This window comes from Coregonus clupeaformis, chromosome 10, assembly GCF_020615455.1.
Source record: "Coregonus clupeaformis isolate EN_2021a chromosome 10, ASM2061545v1, whole genome shotgun sequence".
Lineage (NCBI taxonomy): Eukaryota > Metazoa > Chordata > Actinopteri > Salmoniformes > Salmonidae > Coregonus > Coregonus clupeaformis.
The window spans coordinates 13,585,657-13,608,752 of NC_059201.1; the positions used below are offsets into that span (position 1 = coordinate 13,585,657).

The 23,096-nt window shown below is 45.1% G+C and overlaps 1 protein-coding gene across 1 annotated transcript in view; it reads left to right on the top strand.

The window, feature by feature from the left end:
- Positions 1 to 23,096, top strand: part of kif21b (kinesin family member 21B) — a 106,008-nt gene that overhangs the window by 73 nt on the left and 82,839 nt on the right. Inside the window, exon 1 of the mRNA XM_041887332.2 lies at positions 1 to 370. This exon is cut by the window's left edge and continues 73 nt beyond it. Coding sequence (XP_041743266.2) covers positions 330 to 370 — 41 coding nt within the window. The 5' untranslated portion in view covers positions 1 to 329. The remainder of the gene's footprint in view (positions 371 to 23,096) is intronic.

Below are 23,096 nucleotides of genomic sequence, written 5' to 3' on the forward strand. Positions count from 1 at the left end.
CAGGATGTAGCAGCGGTGAAAGACAGAGGAAAGGAGAAGAAAAGCGGGTGATAGTGTGCGATGTGACAGAGGACCGGAGGTGTAGCCTAGATATGAGAGTGACCAGAGCAAGGACAGGGACAGAAGCAGACAGTAGCGGGATTACTCACTGCAGGTTATGATGACAGCACCGCGGTTGGCGATTCTAACCTGATTTACGGCTTCATGCAGTTGCTCCATGCGCTTTTTTCTTGACGCAAGACTGTATTTTTACGCACTAACCAAACTCTGACTGACACAGTTCAGATATACTTTTGCACATAGGGAAAAACTGAAAGAAAGAGGACAGAATGGCGAGCCAAAACGACTGCTGTGTGAAGGTCTCTTTAAGGTAAGCCCCTCCGCGGTCCTGAATGCCCACTGAAAGATTTCTGCCGACCTTTGCAGAATGCATTATGTGTCTGTCTGTCTCTGTGTGTCTCTGTTCCCAGGCTATTAATTAATAGATTCCCTCACATGTCCTAGAAGTATTCACTGGTATTATTTAGCGCTCCATATGTGGACTATAGTAGGCTATAAACTGCGTTATTATCAGTCCAGTTAGAGAATGTGCCTTTGCTGTTGCCACATATGGCTGGCGTTCTCATTGCCTACAGACAGCAGATAATGCAAAGCATGAGCGAGCATGTCTTCATATAGGTGTAGGGTTATGTAGATCAGTGACGTTATTATGCTGTTCGGCTTAATAATAACGGTTGATAATCATGAGTGTTGTGTCATTCTGAAAGCCCAGTTATCCAGGTGCGGGCGGGGTATCCATGGGGCGTTTTTGCCATTCACATTAATAACACATTTCCTCCATGTGAGGTCTCCATGCCATGCATTGGTTGTTATTGCAATATGGTGTAGTCGTTACATTGTTACAACATCAATGCTTTCCCTCAATGACAAAATCGCACCAGACGTTGCAGAAATGTGCTTCTGTTAAAGTCGGAGAATGGAGGTGATGCTCTTCCTCAGAGCAATGTCCTTCACATTCATACAGCGGCCTTTGTTGAGAATACAACCTGAAGGCGTGGGACTTGGGTGTGAGGTTGTTAATGAATATTGGACATGATTGCTGATTCATATTTGCATCCATAGGTGGTATTATAAATCACAGTATAGCCTATCACCCACCTTTGTTAGACCTTGATGATGTAGACTACATAGCACACAGTACTAGTGATGTGAGGAGGCGTGCCTTCAGTAATTGGGCTGTAGTACTGGATGTGAGTGCAGTGTGTGTGTGTGTGTGTGTGTGTGTGTGTGTGTGTGTGTGTCTCATTCTCTGTCTCTGTGTATTGTTGCGCGCGCTAACCGAGTCGCGCAGCCAGCCGGTTCAGCCCCTTGGCGAGGTGGTGGTGTTTCGGTCCATTGTCTAACGGTCCCCCGCCTCACGGGGGGGTATTAGGGCAGTGAAAAACAGTGCAGCCGCCCTTTGAAGTCAACCATGATATTGATGGCCCCATTTCCCCAGGCGGTGCCCCATGTGTGGTTGGTGGTGGTAACAAGGCTTGTAGCCTGTAGTCAGTGTATGTCCCAAATGGCACCCTATTCCCTATACAGTAGGGTAGGGCTCATAGGGCTCTGGTCAAAAGTAGTGCACTATATAGTGAATAGGGTGTCATTTGGGATGCGCTTGTCAGTCAGTTAGTTAGTTAGTTGCCTCCCTTTGTGCTTCCACACAATGACATAAAGAGGAAGTAGCTTTACATTTTGTTGTCTTTTAAAATATATATGTTTTCCAGTTTCTTGAAAACTTTATGAAACTGAAATGGTCTTTTCATTCCTTTTCCATTTTAGTAGACGTTCTTATCCAGAGCAACTTACAGTAGTGAGTGCATACATTTTCATACTGGTCTCCCATGGGAATCGAACCCACAACCCTAGCATTGCAAGTACCATGCTCTACTAATTGAGCCACATCATCACATCACAGCTGCACAAACCACTTGATGTCTCAATGTACTCAATTACTGTATTGCGCATTGTTTTTCTTCATGGTGATGGAAAGTCTTCAGGTACAAACCTAGATGACCAACCTATGTACAATGCAGTAATGTACATTTACATTAAGTGGTTTGTAAGGATGGTAAATTAATACATCAGAATGACAATCACAGAGAAAGGGACAGGGCAACAACTCTCACAATTCCAATTATTGAATCCTGCAAGATACTGTTACTAAATATACAACTAACTGTTTTGCCAAAGCGGGAGATGCTGAAACATTTGTTTTTCCTGCGCTACAGACGTCTATATCGGTCCGCTAATACTAGTAAAGGCCCAGTGCACTACTTTTGTGAAAAAAAAACATTTTTCTATATTTTGTATATTTTTCTATATTTTTTTTTTATTGTGATTTTTCAGGGGGTGCTGCAGCACCCTCAGCACCCCTACTTCCTGTTGCTACGCCTCACTTACACTTTTCACATCAACACACACAGTAGGAGCCTTACATGACCTGTCAACACAGCAGCAGGAGACAATGGCTACAGTGCTGTACCTATCTGTTCATCTGTCTCTGCTCAGCTCTTTAGGGCAAAGCTGCATAATTCAGCACACAGACATTATTGGGTAACTATGGGAGTAACACTTATGTCATCAGCACTAGGCTACCCTGTACCAGGTATAGGCCTACTGTAAGTTCAAACAGTTGAACAATACTAACCAATGCTAATTTAGTAAAAAACATGCAATAAGCACATAGAGTTACATAAGAACCATAATGCCATTGTTGTAATAAGTATCTGACTGTGGTGATAGATGACTGTGGTGATAGATGCATGCTCTGTTCTCTTCTTCTTCGCGTGTGAACGATCGCTGTGTGTGCATAGATCAGACCTGACCCCCCTCTCCCCTCTTCTCTCTGACCTATAGATCAAACCTGACCCCCCTCTCCTCCCTGACCTATAGATCAGACCTAGCCCCCCTCTCCTCCCTGATCTATAGATCAGACCTGACCCCCCTCTCCCCTCTCCTCTCTGATCTATAGATCAGACCTGACTCCCCTCTCCTCCCTGATCTATATATCAGACCTGACCCCCCTCTCCTCCCTGACCTATAGATCAGACCTGACCCCCCTCTCCACCCTCCAAAGTCTGTGTGGCCGACAGAGGTGTTAATTTCCTGCATGTCTGTACCAACATACAGTCAATACTCAGGCAACATTCGGACAACATTCAGACAACATTTAGACAACCAATAGCCAACATACAAATAGCCTGTGAAACAATGGCCCAGAACAATGACCCAGAATCTTCTCCAGTTTTCCTTCCAGCGCGGTCCATGGCATCTTGAGAGATGGTGTTGGCCTGAGGTTGACAGATGTATGTCTCTGAGGGCTTGGTCTAAGACTCTAAGGCCTGAGGTTGACAGATGTATGTCTCTGAGGGCTTGGTCTAAGACTCTAAGGCCTGAGGTTGACAGATGTGTGTCTCTGAGGGCTTGGTCTAAGACTCTAAGGCCTGAGGTTGACAGATATGTGTCTCTGAGGGCTTGGTCTAAGACTCTAAGGCCTGAGGGTGACAGATGTATGTCTCTGAGTGCTTGGTCTAAGACTCTAAGTGTGTGTTTGCATTAATGTAGGCCTACATATGTGTTTGTGACTTTGTTGCACCCTTTTGTTTAATCTATGCCCTTGACACAACAGTGAGTTGCCTACAATGACACGAAGCCATGGGGTCTAGAACACGGATCATCAATTAGATTCAGCCGTGGGACGATTTTTTTTCTTGAGTGGATGGTCAGGGGGCCGGAACATAGTTACAGATAATTTGTAGACTGCAAATTGACTGCAAGAAGCCCAACATATATAATATTTGACTAAAACATAGTCATTTCAAACCTTGCTTATATTTCTATACGATCACACAGTTATCTCTCTATTTTGTGTGGGAATACTTTGGAACAGATTTCGAAAATTAAAATCACTTGGAGCTGATTTGATGGTGTTTTACATTCTTTATTTTATGTCCAACAATACAATTGTATAAAATACTGATAAACCAGCATTTTAAATAGGAGTTTAAAAGGGTTTGTTTTAGTTTGTGGACGTATGTCCTGTGTAGGCTCTGTGTGTGTCGCGTCTGTTTCCTGTTGACACTGTGTGAACCGTTCACTGGGTCCACAGCCTCTCTAGGGGGGATGCTTTACAGGCCTCGCTCTGGTGGGAACTAGCCTCTGGTCATAATGTCTGTCTGGGTGTGTGTGTGTGTGGGGGAAGAGTAGTGTGTTTGTGTGTGTGTGTGTGTGTGTGTATGTGTGTGTATAGTGTGTGTGTGTGTTAGTAATGGCGGTTAATGGGAGACTGGCCCCCTGCCCTCATGGTCTGCTCTGTAAGGCCAATAACTAATGGTTAGCTCCTGTTAAGCGCTGTTCCAGGACAGATACTTGCTGTAGCCTCCTGTATAACATGCATCCCTCCCTCCTACCCAGTAAGCTGGGTAGAATAAGCAACCTAACATGACTGGATAAGTTAACGCAAGTGTTCAACTACATCACTTTCCAGGAAAGGAAGCTGGGAAGGACACAATACAATGTTGTTACTAGTGTAGCTGATTACAGTTTTAGAAGAGCTGCTGAAAGTTTGACCAAGTGTTCCCAACAGGGCACCAGATCTACCAACACTGTCTTCATGGAGGTCCCTCTCAGACTCCTCCTCACCCTGATCACATGGTCTCTGACCTCTGACCTTTAATTGTCATTAGTGAAAGTCATTTGTCAGGGAGTGCTAAATGAAAGGTCCTTGGTGGAACTGGAACTGGGACGGCCACAGAGACAGAGACAGGACCCGGGAAGAGTCTACAAAGCACGGTGCCTTAGTAAAGAATAGTGAAGTACAGTAAAGAACAGCAAAGTACAGTACAGAACTATAAAGAACAGTAAAGTACAGTACAGAACTATAAAGAACAGTAAAGTACAGTACAGAACTATAAAGTACAATAAAGTATAGTGAAGAACAGTAAAGTACAGTAAAGAACAGTATTGTACAGTAAATAACAGTAAAGACTCAGTGTTAGTACTGTACTCATCTCGGTTAACCCAGAACTAAAATCTTGCATAATTTGGTCAGATTAATCCTGTATTTACTGTACACTGCAGGCACTTTGCCAATTGGCTCATTATATTGGCTCATATTAATACCAGGTGTATAACTCATTAACCCTCCACTACTTTAAGTCATCGCCGATCACTAACCACTGATCTGGCTGGAATGGATATTTGTGGAACCTTGTTTTTATCTATCACGGCTCTATTGGATTTAATATTAAATCTGGGTTAGTGCTATCCGGAATCCTTGGGACGTCCCTACCCTAAACCCAAACACTAACCCTAACCTTAACACCTACCCTAACCTTAACCCCTAACCTTACTCTAACCTTAAACGTTTTAAATTTCAACTTCAATGGGGTGACGTCAGAGTTGGACATCCCATGGATCCCATTTACAATTTTCTGTTGGATCAGCGCTTCAATCAAGGAGAGGAAGAGGTAAGAATGCAATTCAAAGGTATACAGTCTAGTCGACTCCTGATAACTGCACTTCAGATACAGTCGCAGTTCAATGACATTCTCTGTAATTGCTCCTGATAACTATACTGAACAAAAATATAATTGAAATAAATTCATTAGGCTCTAATTTCACATGACTGGGCAGGGGGTGCAGCCATGGGGGGCTGGGAGGGCATAGGCCCACCCACTTTGGAGCCAAGCCCACCCACTGGGGAGCCAGGCCCAGCAAATCAGAATAAGTTTTTCCCTACAAAAGGGCTTTATTACAGACAGAAATACTCCTCAGTTTCATCAGCTGTCCGGGTGGCTGGTCTCAGATGATCCCGCAGGTGAAGAAACTGGATGTGGAGGTCCTGGGCTGGCTTGGTGGTCTGCGGTTGTGAAGCCGGTTGGACGTACTGCCAAATTCTCTAAAAAGGGCGTTGGAGGTGACTTATGATAGAGAAATGAACATTACATTCTCTGGCAACAGCTCTGGTGGACATTCCTGCAGTCAGCATGCCAATTGCACACTCCCTCAAAACTGTGGCATTGTGTTGTGTGACAAAACTGCACATTTTACAGTGTCCTTTTATTGTCCCCAGCACAAGGTACTCCTGTGTAATGATCATGCCGTTTAATCAGCTTCTTGATATGCCACACCTGTCAGGTGGATGGATTATTCTTGGCAAAGGAGAAATGCTCACTAGACGGCATCCCTAGCCGCGTCCTCAGAGCATGCGCAGACCAGCTGGCTGGTGTGTTTATGGACATATTCAATCTCTTCCTTTCCCAGTCTGCTGTTCCCACATGCTGTTCCCACATGCTTCAACACCATTTGTTCCTGTACCCAAGAAAGCAAAGGTAACTGAACTAAATGACTATCGCCCTGTAGCACTCACCTCTGTCCTCATGAAGTGCTTTGAGAGACTAGTCAAGGATCATATCACCTCTACCTTACCTGTCACCCTAGACCCACTTCAATTTGCTTACCGCACCAATAGATCCACAGACGATGCAATTGCCATCACACTGCACACTGCCCTATCCCATCTGGACAAGAGGAATACCAATGTAAGAATGCTGTTCATTGATTATAGCTCAGCATTCAACACCATAGTACCCTCCAAGCTCATCATCAAGCTCGCGGCCCTGGGTCTGAACCCCGCCCTGTGCAACTGGGTCCTGGACTTCCTGACGGGCCGCCCCCAGGTGGTGAAGGTAGTAAACAACATCGCTGATCCTCAACACTGGGGCCCCACAAGGGTGCGTGCTCAGCACCCTCCTGTACTCCCTGTTCACCCATGACTGCGTGACCAAGCACGCCTCCAACTCAATCATCAAGTTTGCAGATGATACAACAGTAGTAGGCTTGATTACCAACAATGACGAGACCGCCTACAGGGTTTTAGGCTTGGCACCTAAAACATTTTTACATTTACAGTGAGGGAAAGAAGTATTTGATCCCCTGCTGATTTTGTACGTTTGCCCACTGACAAAGAAATGATCAGCCTATCATTTTAATGGTAGGTTTATTTGAACAGTGAGAGACAGATTAACAACAAAAAAATCCAGAAAAACACATGTCAAAAATGTTATAAATTGATTTGCATTTTAATGAGGGAAATAAGTATTTGACCCCCTCTCAATCAGAAAGATTTCTGGCACCCAGGTATCTTTTATACAGGTAACGAGCTGAGATTAGGAGCACACTCTTAAAGGGAGTGCTCCTAATCTCAGCTCGTTACCTGTATTACATTTACATTACATTTAGGTCATTTAGCAGACAATCTTATCCAGAGCGACTTACAAATTGGTGCATAAAGTGGATAACCACTTTACAATGTTTTTTTGAGACCAAAATGGAGCTCTTTGGCATCAACTCAACTCGCCGTGTTTGGAGGAGGAGGAATGCTGCCTATGACCCCAAGAACACCATCCCCACCGTCAAACATGGAGGTGGAAACATTATGCTTTGGGGGTGTTTTTCTGCTAAGGGGACAGGACAACTTCACCGCATCAAAGGGACGATGGACGGGGCCATGTACCGTCAAATCTTGGGTGAGAACCTCCTTCCCTCAGCCAGGGCATTGAAAATGGGTCGTGGATGGGTATTCTAGCATGACAATGACCCAAAACACACGGCCAAGGCAACAAAGGAGTGGCTCAAGAAGAAGCACATTAAGGTCCTGGAGTGGCCTAGCCAGTCTCCAGACCTTAATCCCATAGAAAATCTGTGGAGGGAGCTGAAGGTTCGAGTTGCCAAACGTCAGCCTCGAAACCTTAATGACTTGAAGAAGATCTGCAAAGAGGAGTGGGACAAAATCCCTCCTGAGATGTGTGCAAACCTGGTGGCCAACTACAAGAAACGTCTGACGTTTGGCAACTCGAACCTTCAGCTCCCTCCACAGATTTTCTATGGGATTAAGATCCAGGACCTTAATGTGCTTCTTCTTGAGCCACTCCTTTGTTGCCTTGGCCGTGTGTTTTGGGTCATTGTCATGCTGGAATACCTCATGATCATTGCAACTCCATGAGGTGAGATCTTGCATGGAGCCCCAGGCCGAGGGAGATTGACAATTATTTTGTGTTTGTTCCATTTGCGAATAATCACACCAACTGTTGTCACCTTCTCACCAAGCTGCTTGGCGATGGTCTTGTAGCACATTCCAGCCTTGTGTAGGTCTACAATATTGTCCCTGACATCCTTGGAGAGCTCTATGGTCTTGGCCATGGTGGAGAGTTTGGAATCTGATTGATTGATTGCTTCTGTGGACAGGTGTCTTTTATACAGGTAACAAGCTGAGATTAGGAGCACTCCCTTTAAGAGTGTGCTCCTAATCTTAGATCGTTACCTGTATAAAAGACACCTGGGAGCCAGAAATCTTTCTGATTGAGAGGGGGTCAAATACTTACTTCCCTCATTAAAATGCAAATCAATTTATAACATTTTTGACATGCGTTTTTCTGGATTTTTTTGTTGTTATTCGGTCTCTCACTGTTCAAATAAACCTACCATTAAAATTATAGACTGATCATTTCTTTGTCAGTGGGCAAATGTACAAAATCAGCAGGGGATCAAATACTTTTTTCCCTCACTGTATGTGTGTCTCTCGAATGTGTTGTGTTAGTGTTGTTGTTAATGAACTCTTTCCTCCGGGTTCATCAGAGGGTTTCTGTCACATAATAACTTCCTGTCAGGCCGCATGGGCCTCCCTCTCACTTCCTGTTTCTGAAGCTGCTGAGCAACTGTTTCTGGTTCTAGCACAGTGCACAATTTTCCCTACATAGTGTGCTACTGTTGTAGTGTGTGCATGTTATTTGAATGGTCACAGATAGTACGTTGGTAGCATAATTTGCATCTCAGTGATGTCAGATGTCAGTCAGACAGGTTTCCTAGAGCAAATTTCAGTTACAGGTTTTTTTCAAAGCCTATCCAGGTAATTTAACAGTTAACAGATATGGATGTGACGTTTAAACTGCCATTATTTTATCGGCTTTCCGTTAAAACGATAAGAAAAAAATCATAGAATTCCACAATGCAGAATATGGTCCTATTGTGTATGCTAGGGGGCAATGAAGTTCTATCGACCACAGTCATAGGCTGAATCTCAAACCGAATACTTGACCCCTAAGCCCTTTATTATTGTGTGGCCACTTGCTGTTGTGTTCGATAGTGATCACTCGAGTCTGAAGTTGTTTTGGCTAAAACGAGCATTGAGACGATGTGCACTCGACCTTCCAACTGCCACTTATCAACATTCCAAAATTCTAAATGTATTTGCGAGCATCGTCTCCCACGACCTCTCTTGTGCATGACTCACTCGCTATGAAACATGGGCACTGCGGCAGACAGACACATACTCTGATAGACAGTGAGAAAGTTGTAAAAATTAAATCTAAACCGCTGTGAAATATATTTTCCATAACCAAAAATATTGTATTTTCAGCTGTTTGAAGATGGTGTACAAAACTGAAAGTAAACGACGCAAAAACTAAACTGAAGAACGGGCCGCATAGAAATAGAGCACATAGAACATATCTACCGCTCCTTAGACTTGCTTTCATTGGGAATAACAGATCTATAACTCACATTTCTATGTGAATTTGGTTGGGTCACCCAAAAAGTTACATATAGCAGCTTTAAATAATGATCCATTCTGACTACTACATTTGTCGTCACACAGGACCACGTGCTGACACAGATCAATCACGGGCCGGCAGGCTACGGTTGACTCGCTCAGGCAGGATGAAAACTACTACATCGACCATGATCCTTTGCTAATTACGGCCACCTTCACCATGATCCTTAGCAATTTTTTTGTGCCATTCAGCCCCATTCAGCAATATGCCACGCTTCAAATTTCAAATACTTCCGGTTTCATTTGCCATCAGGAGTTTTCCATAGGAATACGTGGATGACGTCAGAGCTATCACTATCTACTGGTTTTAATGTCTATGGATGTAACATAGCAAATGTAAATCCGGGACACTCAAATTATCATGATATGTTACGTTTTGGTATGGTTACATAAGACAGAAGGGTACAAAAATGAAAGGAGGGTGGTTGGTCGGGGTGGAATCTCATCCCGGACAACTTTAGCATTTTAGCTAATTAGCAACTTTTCAACTACTTACTACTTTTTAGCTACTTTGCAATTACTTAGCCTAGCTAATGTTAGCCACCTAGCTAACGTTAGCATTAGCCACCTAGCTAACGTTAGCCACAACAAATTGGAATCCATAACATAGCATAATACTTATTTCAAATTCGTAACATATTGTACAAATTGTAATTTGTAACATATCATACGAAATGGATGATGGACATACACAAATTAATACATACCATCCGAAACATAACATATCATCCTAAATGGAAGGAGACAGATTTACATTTACTTTGTTTCGTCTACTCTTGAGTCCAGGTTGCAAACACAGGGATGGAATTTTAGTTAGCTAGTTAAGGATGTTGGGCACTGCACTGATAAACAGCATGTAGCATGTCACTTTTTATTTACGATAGATTGACAGCTTGTTGATGAAGTTGTAGACATTATCCCAGCAGTCAGTCTGAACTTAAGCATGTTTCCAAAGCACCAATTGTCAGCTCCAGCACAGCAGTAGATTCCATACTGTACTGACTTCGCTTGTCTTTCTCTGCCATTTTCCCAACTTAACAACGATTAAGTGCAGAGTTCTTTATATCTTTGTATCCATGGCAAATCATTTGAACGTTACAGCATTGTTGTGTTGGGTATTTGTTTAATTTTAATGTTCCCTTTATGATGATGATCAGGCCCTGTTAGTGGTAGTGTTGAGGTAAAAAAGTTAAGGATTTTTTGTTAACGGTAATGTCCCAATATTCGTTTTAACGTTTAAACCACAGATCATCAACTAGATTTAGCAGCGGTCCGATTTTTTTCTTGAGCAGATGGTCGGGAGGCCGGAACATAATTATAAATAATTTGTAGACTGCAAATTGACCGCCCAAACCGATACAACATTTGACTAAAACATAATCATTTGAAACCTTGCTTACATTTGTATATGATCATGTGTCTCCCTATTATGCGTGGGAATACTTGGGAACAGATTTAGAAAATTTTAATCACTTTACAGTCTTTTATGTCCAACAATGAAAATCCCCCCCCCCCCCAACCCCATGATTCACATTCATGGTCAGTAAGTGACTGTGTGTTGTGGAATACTTCCTCTTAGATCAAAATATATCCCACTCCTAGATATTCAGAATTATAGATGCACTAATCAGGAAGTAAGAGAAGTGCTTCCTTCTATTGTAGAGAGGCTGTAAACATTTTTATGACCTATTGATGTGTCCTGTTGTGAGTATTGGGTTCCGCCTAGCTGTATAGAATGGGGTGGTGGTGGGGCAGTTCTTCAGGACAGGAGACCATTATCTGTGGACTGCCAGCTCAGCACAAAGCACTGCTGGTAGGTAATAACATCAGGGCCATTCACTGTGTGGTCCAGTCCCTCTGGCCTGAAGAGAGGGAGAAGGGGAAGGAGAGGGAAAGAGTAGGTGAAAGGGGGAGAGAGAGAACGTGTGGGGAGGTGCTCTGATTAACTGGTTCAACTACAGCTCATTCTGTCTGCCATCTCCTCTGGCATAGGACCAAAAGAGAGAGCGCGAGAGAGTGGAAGTGAGGGTGGGGAGAGGTAGGGGAGAGAGAGACTTGGAGAATAGAGGAGATACTGGGTAGAGAGTTTGAGAGGGAGAGAAGTAATAGATTTAGGAGAGTTGGAGGAGGAGGGAAAGAGAGAGTGAGCACTGTGTTTAAAGAATAGACAGAGCGGGGAGCATAGAGGGAGAGAGAGAGAGGGAGAGAGAGGGAGAGAGGGGGAGAGAGAGGGAGAGAGAGAGAGAGAGAGAGAGGGAGAGGGAGGGAGAGGGAGGGAGAGGGAGAGAGAGAGAGAGAGAGAGGGGGAGAGAGGGAGAGAGAGGGGGGAGGGAGAGAGAGAGGGAGAGAAAGGGAGCGAAAGGGAGCATAGAGGGAGAGAGAGGGAGAGAGAGAGGGAGAGAGAGAGGGAGGGAGAGAGAGAGGGAGGGAGAGAGAGAGAGAGGGGGAGGGAGCATAGAGGGAGAGAGAGTCAATTGATGATGTCCTCTTTTGTGCATCTGTTCCTGCTCTCTGGGATGCTAGTCCCCTAGAGGAAGAAAGGATGGGTTGTCCCTGAGATAAAAAGGGAAAAAGAGGAGAGGGGAAGAGAGGGAGGAAGAGAGCGAGAGAAAGAAGGAAGTGTCCTCTCTTTCTTTCTCTCAGTGTAGAAAGTAAAGTAAGCATCAGTCCTCAGTGAAACAAACACAGGCAGAATGATCAACTGTCTGTCTGTCTGTCTGTCTGTCTGTCTGTCTGTCTGTCTGTCTGTCTGTCTGTCTGTCTGTCTGTCTGTCTGTCTGTCTGTCTGTCTGTCTGTCTGTCTGTCTGTCTGTCTGTCTGTCTGTGTGTGTGTGTGTGTCTGTGTGTCTGTGTGTCTGTCTGTGTGCGCGGGTGTGTTTCTGTATGTGTCATATTCTGTGTGCTAATGTTGTACATGTGTCTGTCAATTGGTTGTGTCAATGTGCGTGTGTGTGTGTGTATCATATTGAGGGGCACAGCTGCACCCAATCTCTGATTCTCCCACACAGAGAAGGAGAGAGATAAAGATCTCATCTGTAACTGGAGTGTACATGGGATCTTTCCGGATGACTGTCCTCTGTCTTTCACTCTGTTATACAGGACTGCCTACCCTACCCGCTCTTATTAAAATGTGCCTATTTTTCTGCTGTTTGCTCTCTCTCTCTCTCTCAATTCAATTCAATTTCAATTTAAGGGCTTTATTGGCATGGGAAACGTATGTTAACATTGCCAAAGCAAGTGAAGTAGATAGTAAACAAAAGTGAAATAAACAATAAATATTAACAGTAAACATTACACTCAGAAGTTCCAAAAGAATAAAGACATTTCAAATGTCATATTATCTCTCAACTCAATTCAAGGGGCTTTATGGCATGGGAAACGTATGTTTACATTGCCAAAGCAAGTGAAATAGATAATAAACTAAAGTGAAATAAACAATAAAAAATGAACAGTAAACATTACACTCACTAAAGTTCCAAAGGAAGAGAGACATTTCAAAAGGGAAAATAAATCAACAGAAACATGGGTTGTATTTACAATGGTGTTTGTTCTTTTCTCTCTAGCTCTCTAGCTCCCTATCTCTATGTCTCTATGTCTCTCTATCACTCTCTCTCTCTCTCTCTCTCTCTCTCTCTCTCTCTCTCTCTCTCTCTCTCTCTCTCTCTCTCACACACACATACTCCTCTCCTTCACGCTCAAGCGGGTGACACTGGCACCAATGCCGGACTGACCAGAACCTCTTTGGCCCAGTAGGACCTAGCTTACACAACACACACAGTCGGTCTCTGGCCTGGCTACACACACACGTTTGTTTTACTATCCTTGTGGGGACCAAACAATTGATTCCAATTCTAAGTCCTATTTTCCCTAATCCCAAACTAGCCTGTTTCCTTGTGGCGACTGGTGAAATGTCCCCACTTGTCAATTTTTACATTTTAGTCATTTAGCATTTGCTCTTATCCAGAGTGACTTACAGGAGCGATTAGGGTTAAGTGCCTTGCTCAAAAGCCCATCGACTGATTTTTGTCACCTAGTCGGCTTGGGGATTTGAACCAGCAATCTTTCGGTTACTGGCCCAACGCTCTTAACCGCTTCCTGCCGCCCCTTGTCCGAATGTTCCTTGTTTTACTATCCTTGTGAGGACTTCTGATCTCCACAAGGACAGTATATACAAAAATACACACACACACACAAACATACGTATGCACACACATGCACGCACACATTAACACACAAACTAACTGTATGTATGCCTGAATCTCTTCCACTCCACCGAACCCTTCCCCCAACCCTGGCCCAGACAGGCAGACACCCTTGTTCTCCCTCCTCTCTTCCATCCCTCCCTCCTCCCCCAGTCTCTCCTCTCTTCCCTCCCTCCTCCCCCAGTCTCTCCTCTCCTCCCTCCCTCCTCCCCCAGTCTCTCCTCTCCTCCCTTCCTCCTCCCCCAGTCTCTCCTCTCCTCCCTCCCTCCTCCCCCAGTCTCTCCTCTCCTCCCTCCCTCCTCCCCCAGTCTCTCCTCTCTTCCCTCCCTCCTCCCCCAGTCTCTCCTCTCCTCCCTCCCTCCTCCCCCAGTCTCTCCTCTCCTCCCTCCCTCCTCCCCCAGTCTCTCCTCTCTTCCCTCCCTCCTCCCCCAGTCTCTCCTCTCCTCCCTCCCTCCTCCCCCAGTCTCTCCTCTCTTCCCTCCCTCCTCCCCCAGTCTCTCCTCTCCTCCCTCCCTCCTCCCCCAGTCTCTCCTCTCCTCCCTCCCTCCTCCCCCAGTCTCTCCTCTCCTCCCTCCCTCCTCCCCCAGTCTCTCCTCTCTTCCCTCCCTCCTCCCCCAGTCTCTCCTCTCCTCCCTCCCTCCTCCCCCAGTCTCTCCTCTCCTCCCTTCCTCCTCCCCCAGTCTCTCCTCTCTTCCCTCCCTCCTCCCCCAGTCTCTCCTCTCTTCCCTCCCTCCTCCCCCAGTCTCTCCTCTCCTCCCTCCCTCCTCCCCCAGTCTCTCCCTCTCTTCCCTCCCTCCTCCCCCAGTCTCTCCTCTCCTCCCTCCCTCCTCCCCCAGTCTCTCCTCTCCTCCCTCCCTCCTCCCCCAGTCTCTCCTCTCCTCCCTTCCTCCTCCCCCAGTCTCTCCTCTCCTCCCTCCCTCCTCCCCCAGTCTCTCCCTCTCCTCCCTCCCTCCTCCCCCAGTCTATCCTCTCTTCCCTCCCTCCTCCCCCAGTCTCTCCTCTCCTCCCTCCCTCCTCCCCCAGTCTCTCCTCTCCTCCCTCCCTCCTCCCCCAGTCTCTCCTCTCCTCCCCCACTCCTCTGTCCTGTAGAGCTGTAGACTGGCAGCAGTATGACTATAGCAGCTACTATAACAAACTACAGTGTTACTGTGTGTGTGTGTGTGTGTGTGTGTGTGTGTGTGTGGGTGTGTGTGTATGGGTGTGTGTGGTGTGCGGGGGGGATGCAAATAGGCCGGGTAGCCATTTGATTAGCTGTTCAGCAGTCTTATGGCTTGGGTGTAGAAGTTGTTAAGAAGCCTTTTGGACCTAGATTTGGCGCTCCATTACCGCTTGCTGTGCGGTAGCAGAGAGAACAGTCTATGAATAGGGTGGCTGGAGTCTTTGGTAATTTTTAGGGCCTTCCTCTGACACCGCCTGGTATAGAGGTCCTGGATGGCAGGAAGCTTGGCCCCAGTGATGTACTGGGCCGTACGCACTACCCTCTGTAGTGCCTTGCGGTCGGAGGCCGAGCAGTTACCAAACCAGGCGGTGATGCAACCAGTCAGGATGCTCTCGATGGTGCAGCTGTATAACTTTTTGAGGATCTGAGGACCCATGCCAAATGTTTTCAGTCTCCTGAGGGAGAATAGGCTTTGTCGTGCCCTCTTCACGACTGTCTTGGTGTGTTTGGACCATGATAGTTCGTTGGTGATGTGGATACCAAGGAACTTGAAGCTCTCAACCTGTTCCACTACAGCCCCGTCGATGAGAATGGGGGCGTGCGCAGTCCTCTTTTTTTTCCCTGTAGTCCACAATCATCTCCTTTGTCTTGATCACGTTGAGGGAGAGGTTGTTATCCTGGCACCACACGGCCAGGTCCCTGCTGGAACCAACAAAGCCTCCTCAAATCAAGGCCTGTATTCACAAAATGTCTCAGAGTAGGAGATCTAAGATCAGGTCCCTCCTGTCTATATAATCTTATTTGTTATGATCTAAAAGGGAAAACTGATCCTGGATCAGCACCCCTTGTAAATACAACCACCTGGTCCCTGCTGGAACCAACCAACATGAACTCCTCAGCTCACAGTATGAGAAAACTCTGTATTCTATTCTATATTGACTCAAAATGTTGTCTCCTAACTTGTCTTCCTGTAAGTTTTGAAAAACCAATCAAGGAAAAGTAGAATCCGAAGAACCGTTGTATTGAACTGAAATTATGAATCATACTGACTGCTGCTTTCACAACACGCTGGATTGGAAATCAGGCCGTTTTCTGTGACGTATGCATTTCATCCCAGATATGGTGTCAGTACAAAATTACAATGTGTCGGATGGGATTGGATCCCTTGAACATGAGTCACGGAGGATGAGGAAAGAATTTAGGACATGTTTGGTTTCTGTAGAAGATGAATCATATAATAAGTGCTTGAAGCGTCACTACAGACCCCCTGGTTCGATTCCAGGCTGTATCACAACCGGCTGTGATTGGGAGTCCCATAGGGCGGCGAACAATTGGCCCAGCGTCGTCCGGGTTTGGCCGGTGTAGGCCGTCATTGTAAATAAGAATTTGTTCTTAACTGACTTGCCTAGTTAAATAAAGGTTAAAAAAAAATAAAAAAATAGAAAACTGTGTTTGTATGAAACACAGTTGTGTGTACGTCTGTTTGGACGACTGAGTATTTCAAGCTGAGGGGCTGAATGTGGAGGTGTGTGTGCTGTCTCTGCAGCCAACAGCTTTAGACTCAGACAGGGAGGGATGCTAATAATGTAGCTACAGCTCTACACAGGCAGCTATACAGGAAGGCTAGCTCTCATCTACCCCCTGGGGAGGCAGACAGACAAGCAGAGTTAAAACCACAGAGGGTCACTATGGGTCAGACGTGTGAGTGTGAGTGTGTGTGTGTGTGTGTGTGTGTGTGTGCGTGTGTGTGTGTGTGTGTGTGTGTGTGTGTTAATGTGATAGACTGTAGCGCAACTGGACCCACAGGCAGATAACGTGTGTGTTGGTTTGTGTGTGTGTGTGTGTGTGTGTGTGTTTGTGAGTGTTTGTGAGTGACTATCGCACAGCTGGGCTTTCAGGCTGATAAGTGTGATTATCTGATCACGTGTATCTGTGTTAGGGAGATGAGAGAGATGTTCTATCACTCAGCCAGCCAATCCACGAGCCTGTGTGTGAGTGTGTGTGTGTGTGGTGAATGTGTGTGTGTGTGTGTGCAGGATGTATGGATGCCAGTCAATAAGGGCAATGGAGAGTTAATGAGGCCAATTAAAATGCTCCTGAGAGCTAACACTGACTGATCATGTATAGAGTTCTGCTACTGTAGACATTAGCAGCTAGTAGTCTGTTTACTATTCATGGTGGGTTCGCTAGTGGACATGCGTGTTTGTGTGTGTGATGCCTTGCTGCAGTTCCATGTCTCTGACCTTGAGTCTAGTGCAGGACAGACAGGCAATCTGAACCTACCTTGTCTAGCCTCTGGGACTCTTTATCTGTGTGTGAGTGTATATATGTTTGTGTGTGTGTGTGTGTGTGTGTGTGTGTGTGTGGAATATGAACTTCCTAGAATCTGCTTTGGTGTAAGCATTTTTTGTTTTTGAGTGTGTGTGTGTAAATGATCAATGCAAATCAAATCAAATCAAATCAAATCAAATTGTATTGGTCACATGCGCCGAATACAACAGGTGCAGACATTACAGTGAAATGCTTACTTACAGCCCTTAACCAACAGTGCATTTATTTTTAACAAAAAAAGTAAAACTAAAACAACAACAAAAAAAGTGTTGAGAAAAAAAGAGCATAAGTAAAATAAAATAACAGTAGGGAGGCTATATACAGGGGGGTACCGGTGCAGAGTCAATGTGCGGGGGCACCCGGCTAGTTGAGGTAGTTGAAGTAATATGTACATGTGGGTAGAGTTAAAGTGACTATGCATAAATAATTAACAGAGTAGCAGCAGCGTAAAAAGGATGGGGTGGGGGGGCAGTGCAAATAGTCCGGGTAGCCATGTTTAGCTGTTCAGGAGTCTTATGGCTTGGGGGTAGAAGCTGTTGAGAAGTCTTTTGGACCTAGACTTGGCACTCCGGTACCGCTTGCCGTGCGGTAGCAGGGAGAACAGTCTATGACTAGGGTGGCTGGAGTCTTTGACAATTTTGAGGGCCTTCCTCTGACACCGCCTGGTATAGAGGTCCTGGATGGCAGGAAGCTTGGCCCCAGTGATGTACTGGGCCGTACGCACTACCCTCTGTAGTGCCTTGCGGTCGGAGGCCAAGCAGTTGCCATACCAGGCGGTGATGCAACCAGTCAGGATGCTCTCGATGGTGCAGCTGTATAATTTTTTGAGGATCTGAGGACCCATGCCAAATCTTTTCAGTCTCCTGAGGGTGAATAGGCTTTGTCGTGCCCTCTTCACGACTGTCTTGGTGTGTTTGGACCATGATAGTTCGTTGGTGATGTGGACACCAAGGAACTTGAAGCTCTCAACCTGTTCCACTACAGCCCCGTCGATGAGAATGGGGGCGTGCTCAGTCCTCTTTTTTTTCCTGTAGTCCACAATCATCTCCTTTGTCTTGGTCACGTTGAGGGAGAGGTTGTTGTCCTGGCACCACACGGCCAGGTCTCTGACCTCCTCTCTATAGGCTGTCTCATCGTTGTCGGTGATCAGGCCTACCACTGTTGTGTCGTCGTTAAACGTAATGATGGTGTTGGAGTCGTGCCTGGCCATGCAGTCATGGGTGAACAGAGAGTACAGGAGGGGACTGAGCACGCACCGCTGAGGGGCCCCCGTGTTGAGGATCAGTGTGGCAGATGTGTTGTTACCTACCCATGCTTGCCTTGTTGGTTGTCTCTGTGTGTGCGTCTATTTCTGTCTCCCTGCTTTTGTTTATGTGTACAGTATGTTGGTCTGTGTTTACATTCACTACAAATGTACATGTCCTTTCATTGTCTTCTGCTGTATGTGGGCTTGTTTCAGTCTCTACATTCTATGTGTGTTTTGTACACACTCCATAACCCTTCATACACCCTTCATACACCCTTCATACACCCTCCAGCCCTCTATGGCTTCAGTGAATCTAGACATACAGTTCTCACATAGAACACTAGGATGTTTGATTGACCACATAATCCACTCACTTTTTTCATGTAAATCAGTGTTTGCCTTTTGTGTAATTTAAATTTTTTTAAATTTTATTTTACCTTTATTTAACTAGGCAAGTCAGTTAAGAACAAATTCTTATTTACAATGACGGCCTACACCGGCCAAACCCGGCCAAACCCGGCCTACACCGGCCAAACCCGGACGACGCCGCCCTATGGAACTGGCTGTAGATGAAACCCATCCGACACTGTGGCCCTCTGATCCAGAGGGGTTGGGTTAAATGCGGAAGACACATTTCAGTTGAATGCATTCAGTTGTACAACTGACTAGGTATCCCCCTTTCCCCTTCCCCTGGGACCAGACTAGTGCTCTCAGTGTATAGTCTGTGTCCCATATGGTACCTATTACTTTTGACCAGGCCCTATAGGACTCTAAAGGAAATAGGGATAGACTCAGACAGTCTCCCTGTCTGTCATGTGAAATGATTGCTAATTGAATGCTCATCTCTCCCTCCTCCACCTCCCACCTAGGATTAATAGACATATGAGACTGGGGGGAGGAGGGGAGGGGTGCAGAGGGAGGATTGCAGGGGAGGCAGATTGACCCAGAATCCCTGCTCTGCTGATGTGGAATGATGTTGCTTTTTGGCTCTATAGATCACTAGATCATGGTTGGACTACTCTAGTCTATAGATCACTAGATCAGGGTTTGACTACTCTGGTCTATAGAACAGTAGATCAGGGTTGGACTACTCTGGTCTATAGAACAGTAGATCAGGGTTGGACTACTCTGGTCTATAGAACAGTAGATCAGGGTTGGACTACTCTAGTCTATAGAACAGTAGATTACATTTACATTTTAGTCATTTAGCAGACGCTCTTATCCAGAGCGACTTACGTAGATCAGGGTTGGACTACTCTGGTCTATAGAACAGTAGATCAGGGTTGGACTACTCTAGTCTATAGATCACTAGATCAGGGTTGGACTACTCTAGTCTATAGATCACTAGATCAGGGTTCGACTACTCTGGTCTATAGAACAGTAGATCAGGGTTGGACTACTCTGGTCTATAGAACAGTAGATCAGGGTTGGACTACTCTAGTCTATAGAACAGTAGATCAGGGTTGGACTACTCTGGTCTATAGATCACTAGATCAGGGTTGGACTACTCTAGTCATTAGAACACTAGATTAGGGTTGGACTACTCATTTTACATTACAGTCATTTAGCAGACGCTCTTATCCAGAGCAAGTGCCTTGCTCAAGGGCACATCGACAGATTTTTCACCTAGTCTGCTCGGGGATTAGAACCAGTGACCTTTCGGTTACTGGCACAACGCTCTTAACCACTAAGCTACCTACTCTATAGAACAGTAGATCAGGGTTGGACTACTCTAGTCTATATATCACTAGATCAGGGTTGGACTACTCTAGTCTATAGGACACTAGATCAGGGTTGGACTACTCTGGTCTATAGAACAGTATATCAGGGTTGGACTACTCTAGTCTATAGAACAGTAGATCAGGGTTGGACTACTCTAGTCTATAGAACAGTAGATCAGGGTTGGACTACTCTAGTCTATAGATCACTAGATCAGGGTTGGACTACTCTAGTCTATAGAACAGTAGATCAGGGTTGGACTACTCTAGTCTATAGATCAGTAGATCAGGGTTGGACTACTCTAGTCTATAGATCACTAGATCAGGGTTGGACTACTCTAGTCTATAGAACAGTAGATCAGGGTTGGACTACTCTAGTCTATAGATCAGTAGATCAGGGTTGGACTACTCTAGTCTATAGAACAGTAGATCAAGGTTGGACTACTCTAGTCTATAGAACAGTAGATCAGGGTTGGACTACTCTAGTCTATAGAACAGTAGATCAGGGTTGGACTACTCTGGTTCTCAGGAGCCTGAGCGTCTGTCTGCTGGTTTCTGGTCTTTATGTCAAAACATTAAGACCTGGGACACGAGGTCATAAAGCGTCTCAGAGTAGGGAGTTCTGATCTAGAGCCTTTTAGATCATACTGAATAAGATTATATGGACAGGGGGTTACCTGACTCTAGATCGGAACACAGGTGTGTGCCCTGTCTGAGCAATCAGTAACATTAAGGCATCAGGTAAGGGCCAGAGACAAAACAGAAAACCACCAGACACTGACTGTAGTTTCCCATCCCTGTCAGCAGACACTGACTGTAGTTTCCCATCCCTAGATGCTCATCTCTTTGGAACCAGTCAGACTGTTAGAACCCATTAGAATGCTAGAACGCGTTGCTGTAGAAGTTGGAACCCTGGGCTTAAACAATGGCCTGTCACAATGTTCTAGACTCTAGAACCCACATCTCTCTCTCTACTGCAGGGGTCTCCAACTCCTGTTCCTGGAGTGCTACTATCCTGTAGGTTTTCGCTCCAACCCTAAACTTGCACACATGATTATAATAATTAGCTGGTTGATAAATTGAATCAGGTTAGTTACAACTGGGATTGGATTGAAAACCTACAGGAGGGTAGCTCTCCAGGAACAGGGTTGGAGAGCCCTGCGCTTCTGGGATAGAACTGTGATCTGAATGAGTTCCATTCACTGGATTATGTGCTGCTGCTTGGTTTAATGAGGTTAGAATGAATACAGATTAAGGTGTATACACAGATTCACTGGTTTCTATATGATGTGAAGACTTGGACATACAGTACCAGTCAAAAGTTTGAACACACCTACTCATTCAAGGGTTTTTCTTTATTTGTTTTACTATTTTCTACATTGTAGAATAATAGTGAAGACATCAAAACTATGAAATAACACATATGGAATCATGTAGTAACCAAAAAAGTGTTAAACAAATCAAAATATATTTTATATTTGAGACTCTTCAAATAGCCACCCTCTGCCTTGATGACAGCTTTGCACACTCTTGGCATTCAACCAGCTGAGCACTTGTTGGCTGCTTTTCCTTCACTCTGCGGTCCAACTCATCCCAAACCACCTCAATTGGGTTGAGGTCGGGGGATTGTGGAGGCCAGGTCAGCACTCCATCACTCTCCTTCTTGGTCAAATAGCCCTTACACAGCCTGGAGGTGTGTTGGGTCATTGTCCTGTTGAAAAACAAATGATAGTCGCACTAAGCGCAAACCAGATGGGATGGCGTATCGCTACAGAACGCTGTGGTAGCCATGCTGGTTAAGCGTGCCTTGAATTCTAAATAAATCACTGACAGTGTCACCAGCAAAGCACCCCCACACCATAACACCTCCTCCTCCATGCTTCACGTTGGGAACCACACATGCAGAGATCATCCGTTCACCTACTCTGAGTCTCACAAAGACACTGTGGTTGGAACCAAAAATCTCAAATTTGGACTCATCAGACCAAAGGACAGATTTCCACCGGTCTAATGTCCATTGCTCGTGTTTCTTGGCCCAAGTAAGTCTCTTCTTATTATTGGTGTCCTTTGGTAGTGGTTTCTTTGCAGCAATTCCTCATGAGAGCCAGTTTCATCATAGCGCTTGATGGTTTTTGCGACTGCACTTGAAGGAACTTTCAAAGTTCTTGAAATGTTCCGTATTGACTGACCTTCATGTCTTAAAGTAATGATGGACTGTCGTTTCTCTTTGATTATTTGAGCTGTTCTTGCCATAATATGGACTTGGTCTTTTACCAAATAGGGCTATCTTCTGTATACCACCCCTACCTTGTCACAACACAACTGATTGGCTCAAACGCATTAAGAAGGAAAGACATTCCACAAATTAACTTTTAACAAGGCACACCTGTTAATTGAAATACATTCCAGGTATGAAGCTGGTTGAGAGAATGCCAAGAGTGTGCAAAGCTGTCATCAAGGAAAAGTGTGGCTACTTTGAAGAACCTCAAATATAAAATATATTTTGATTTGTTTAACACTTTTTTGGTTACTACATGATTCCATGTGTGTTATTTCATAGTTTTGATGTCTTCACTATTATTCTACAACGTAGAAAATAGTAAAAACAAAGAAAAACCCTTGAATGAGTAGGTGTGTCCAAAGTTTTGACTGGTACTGTATGTTAGTATAATCAGCGCAGTTAGCAAATCAAATCACATTTTATTTGTCACATACACGTGTTTAGCAGATGTTATAGCAGGTGTAGCGAAATGCTTGTGCTTCTAGCTCCGACAGTGCAGTAATA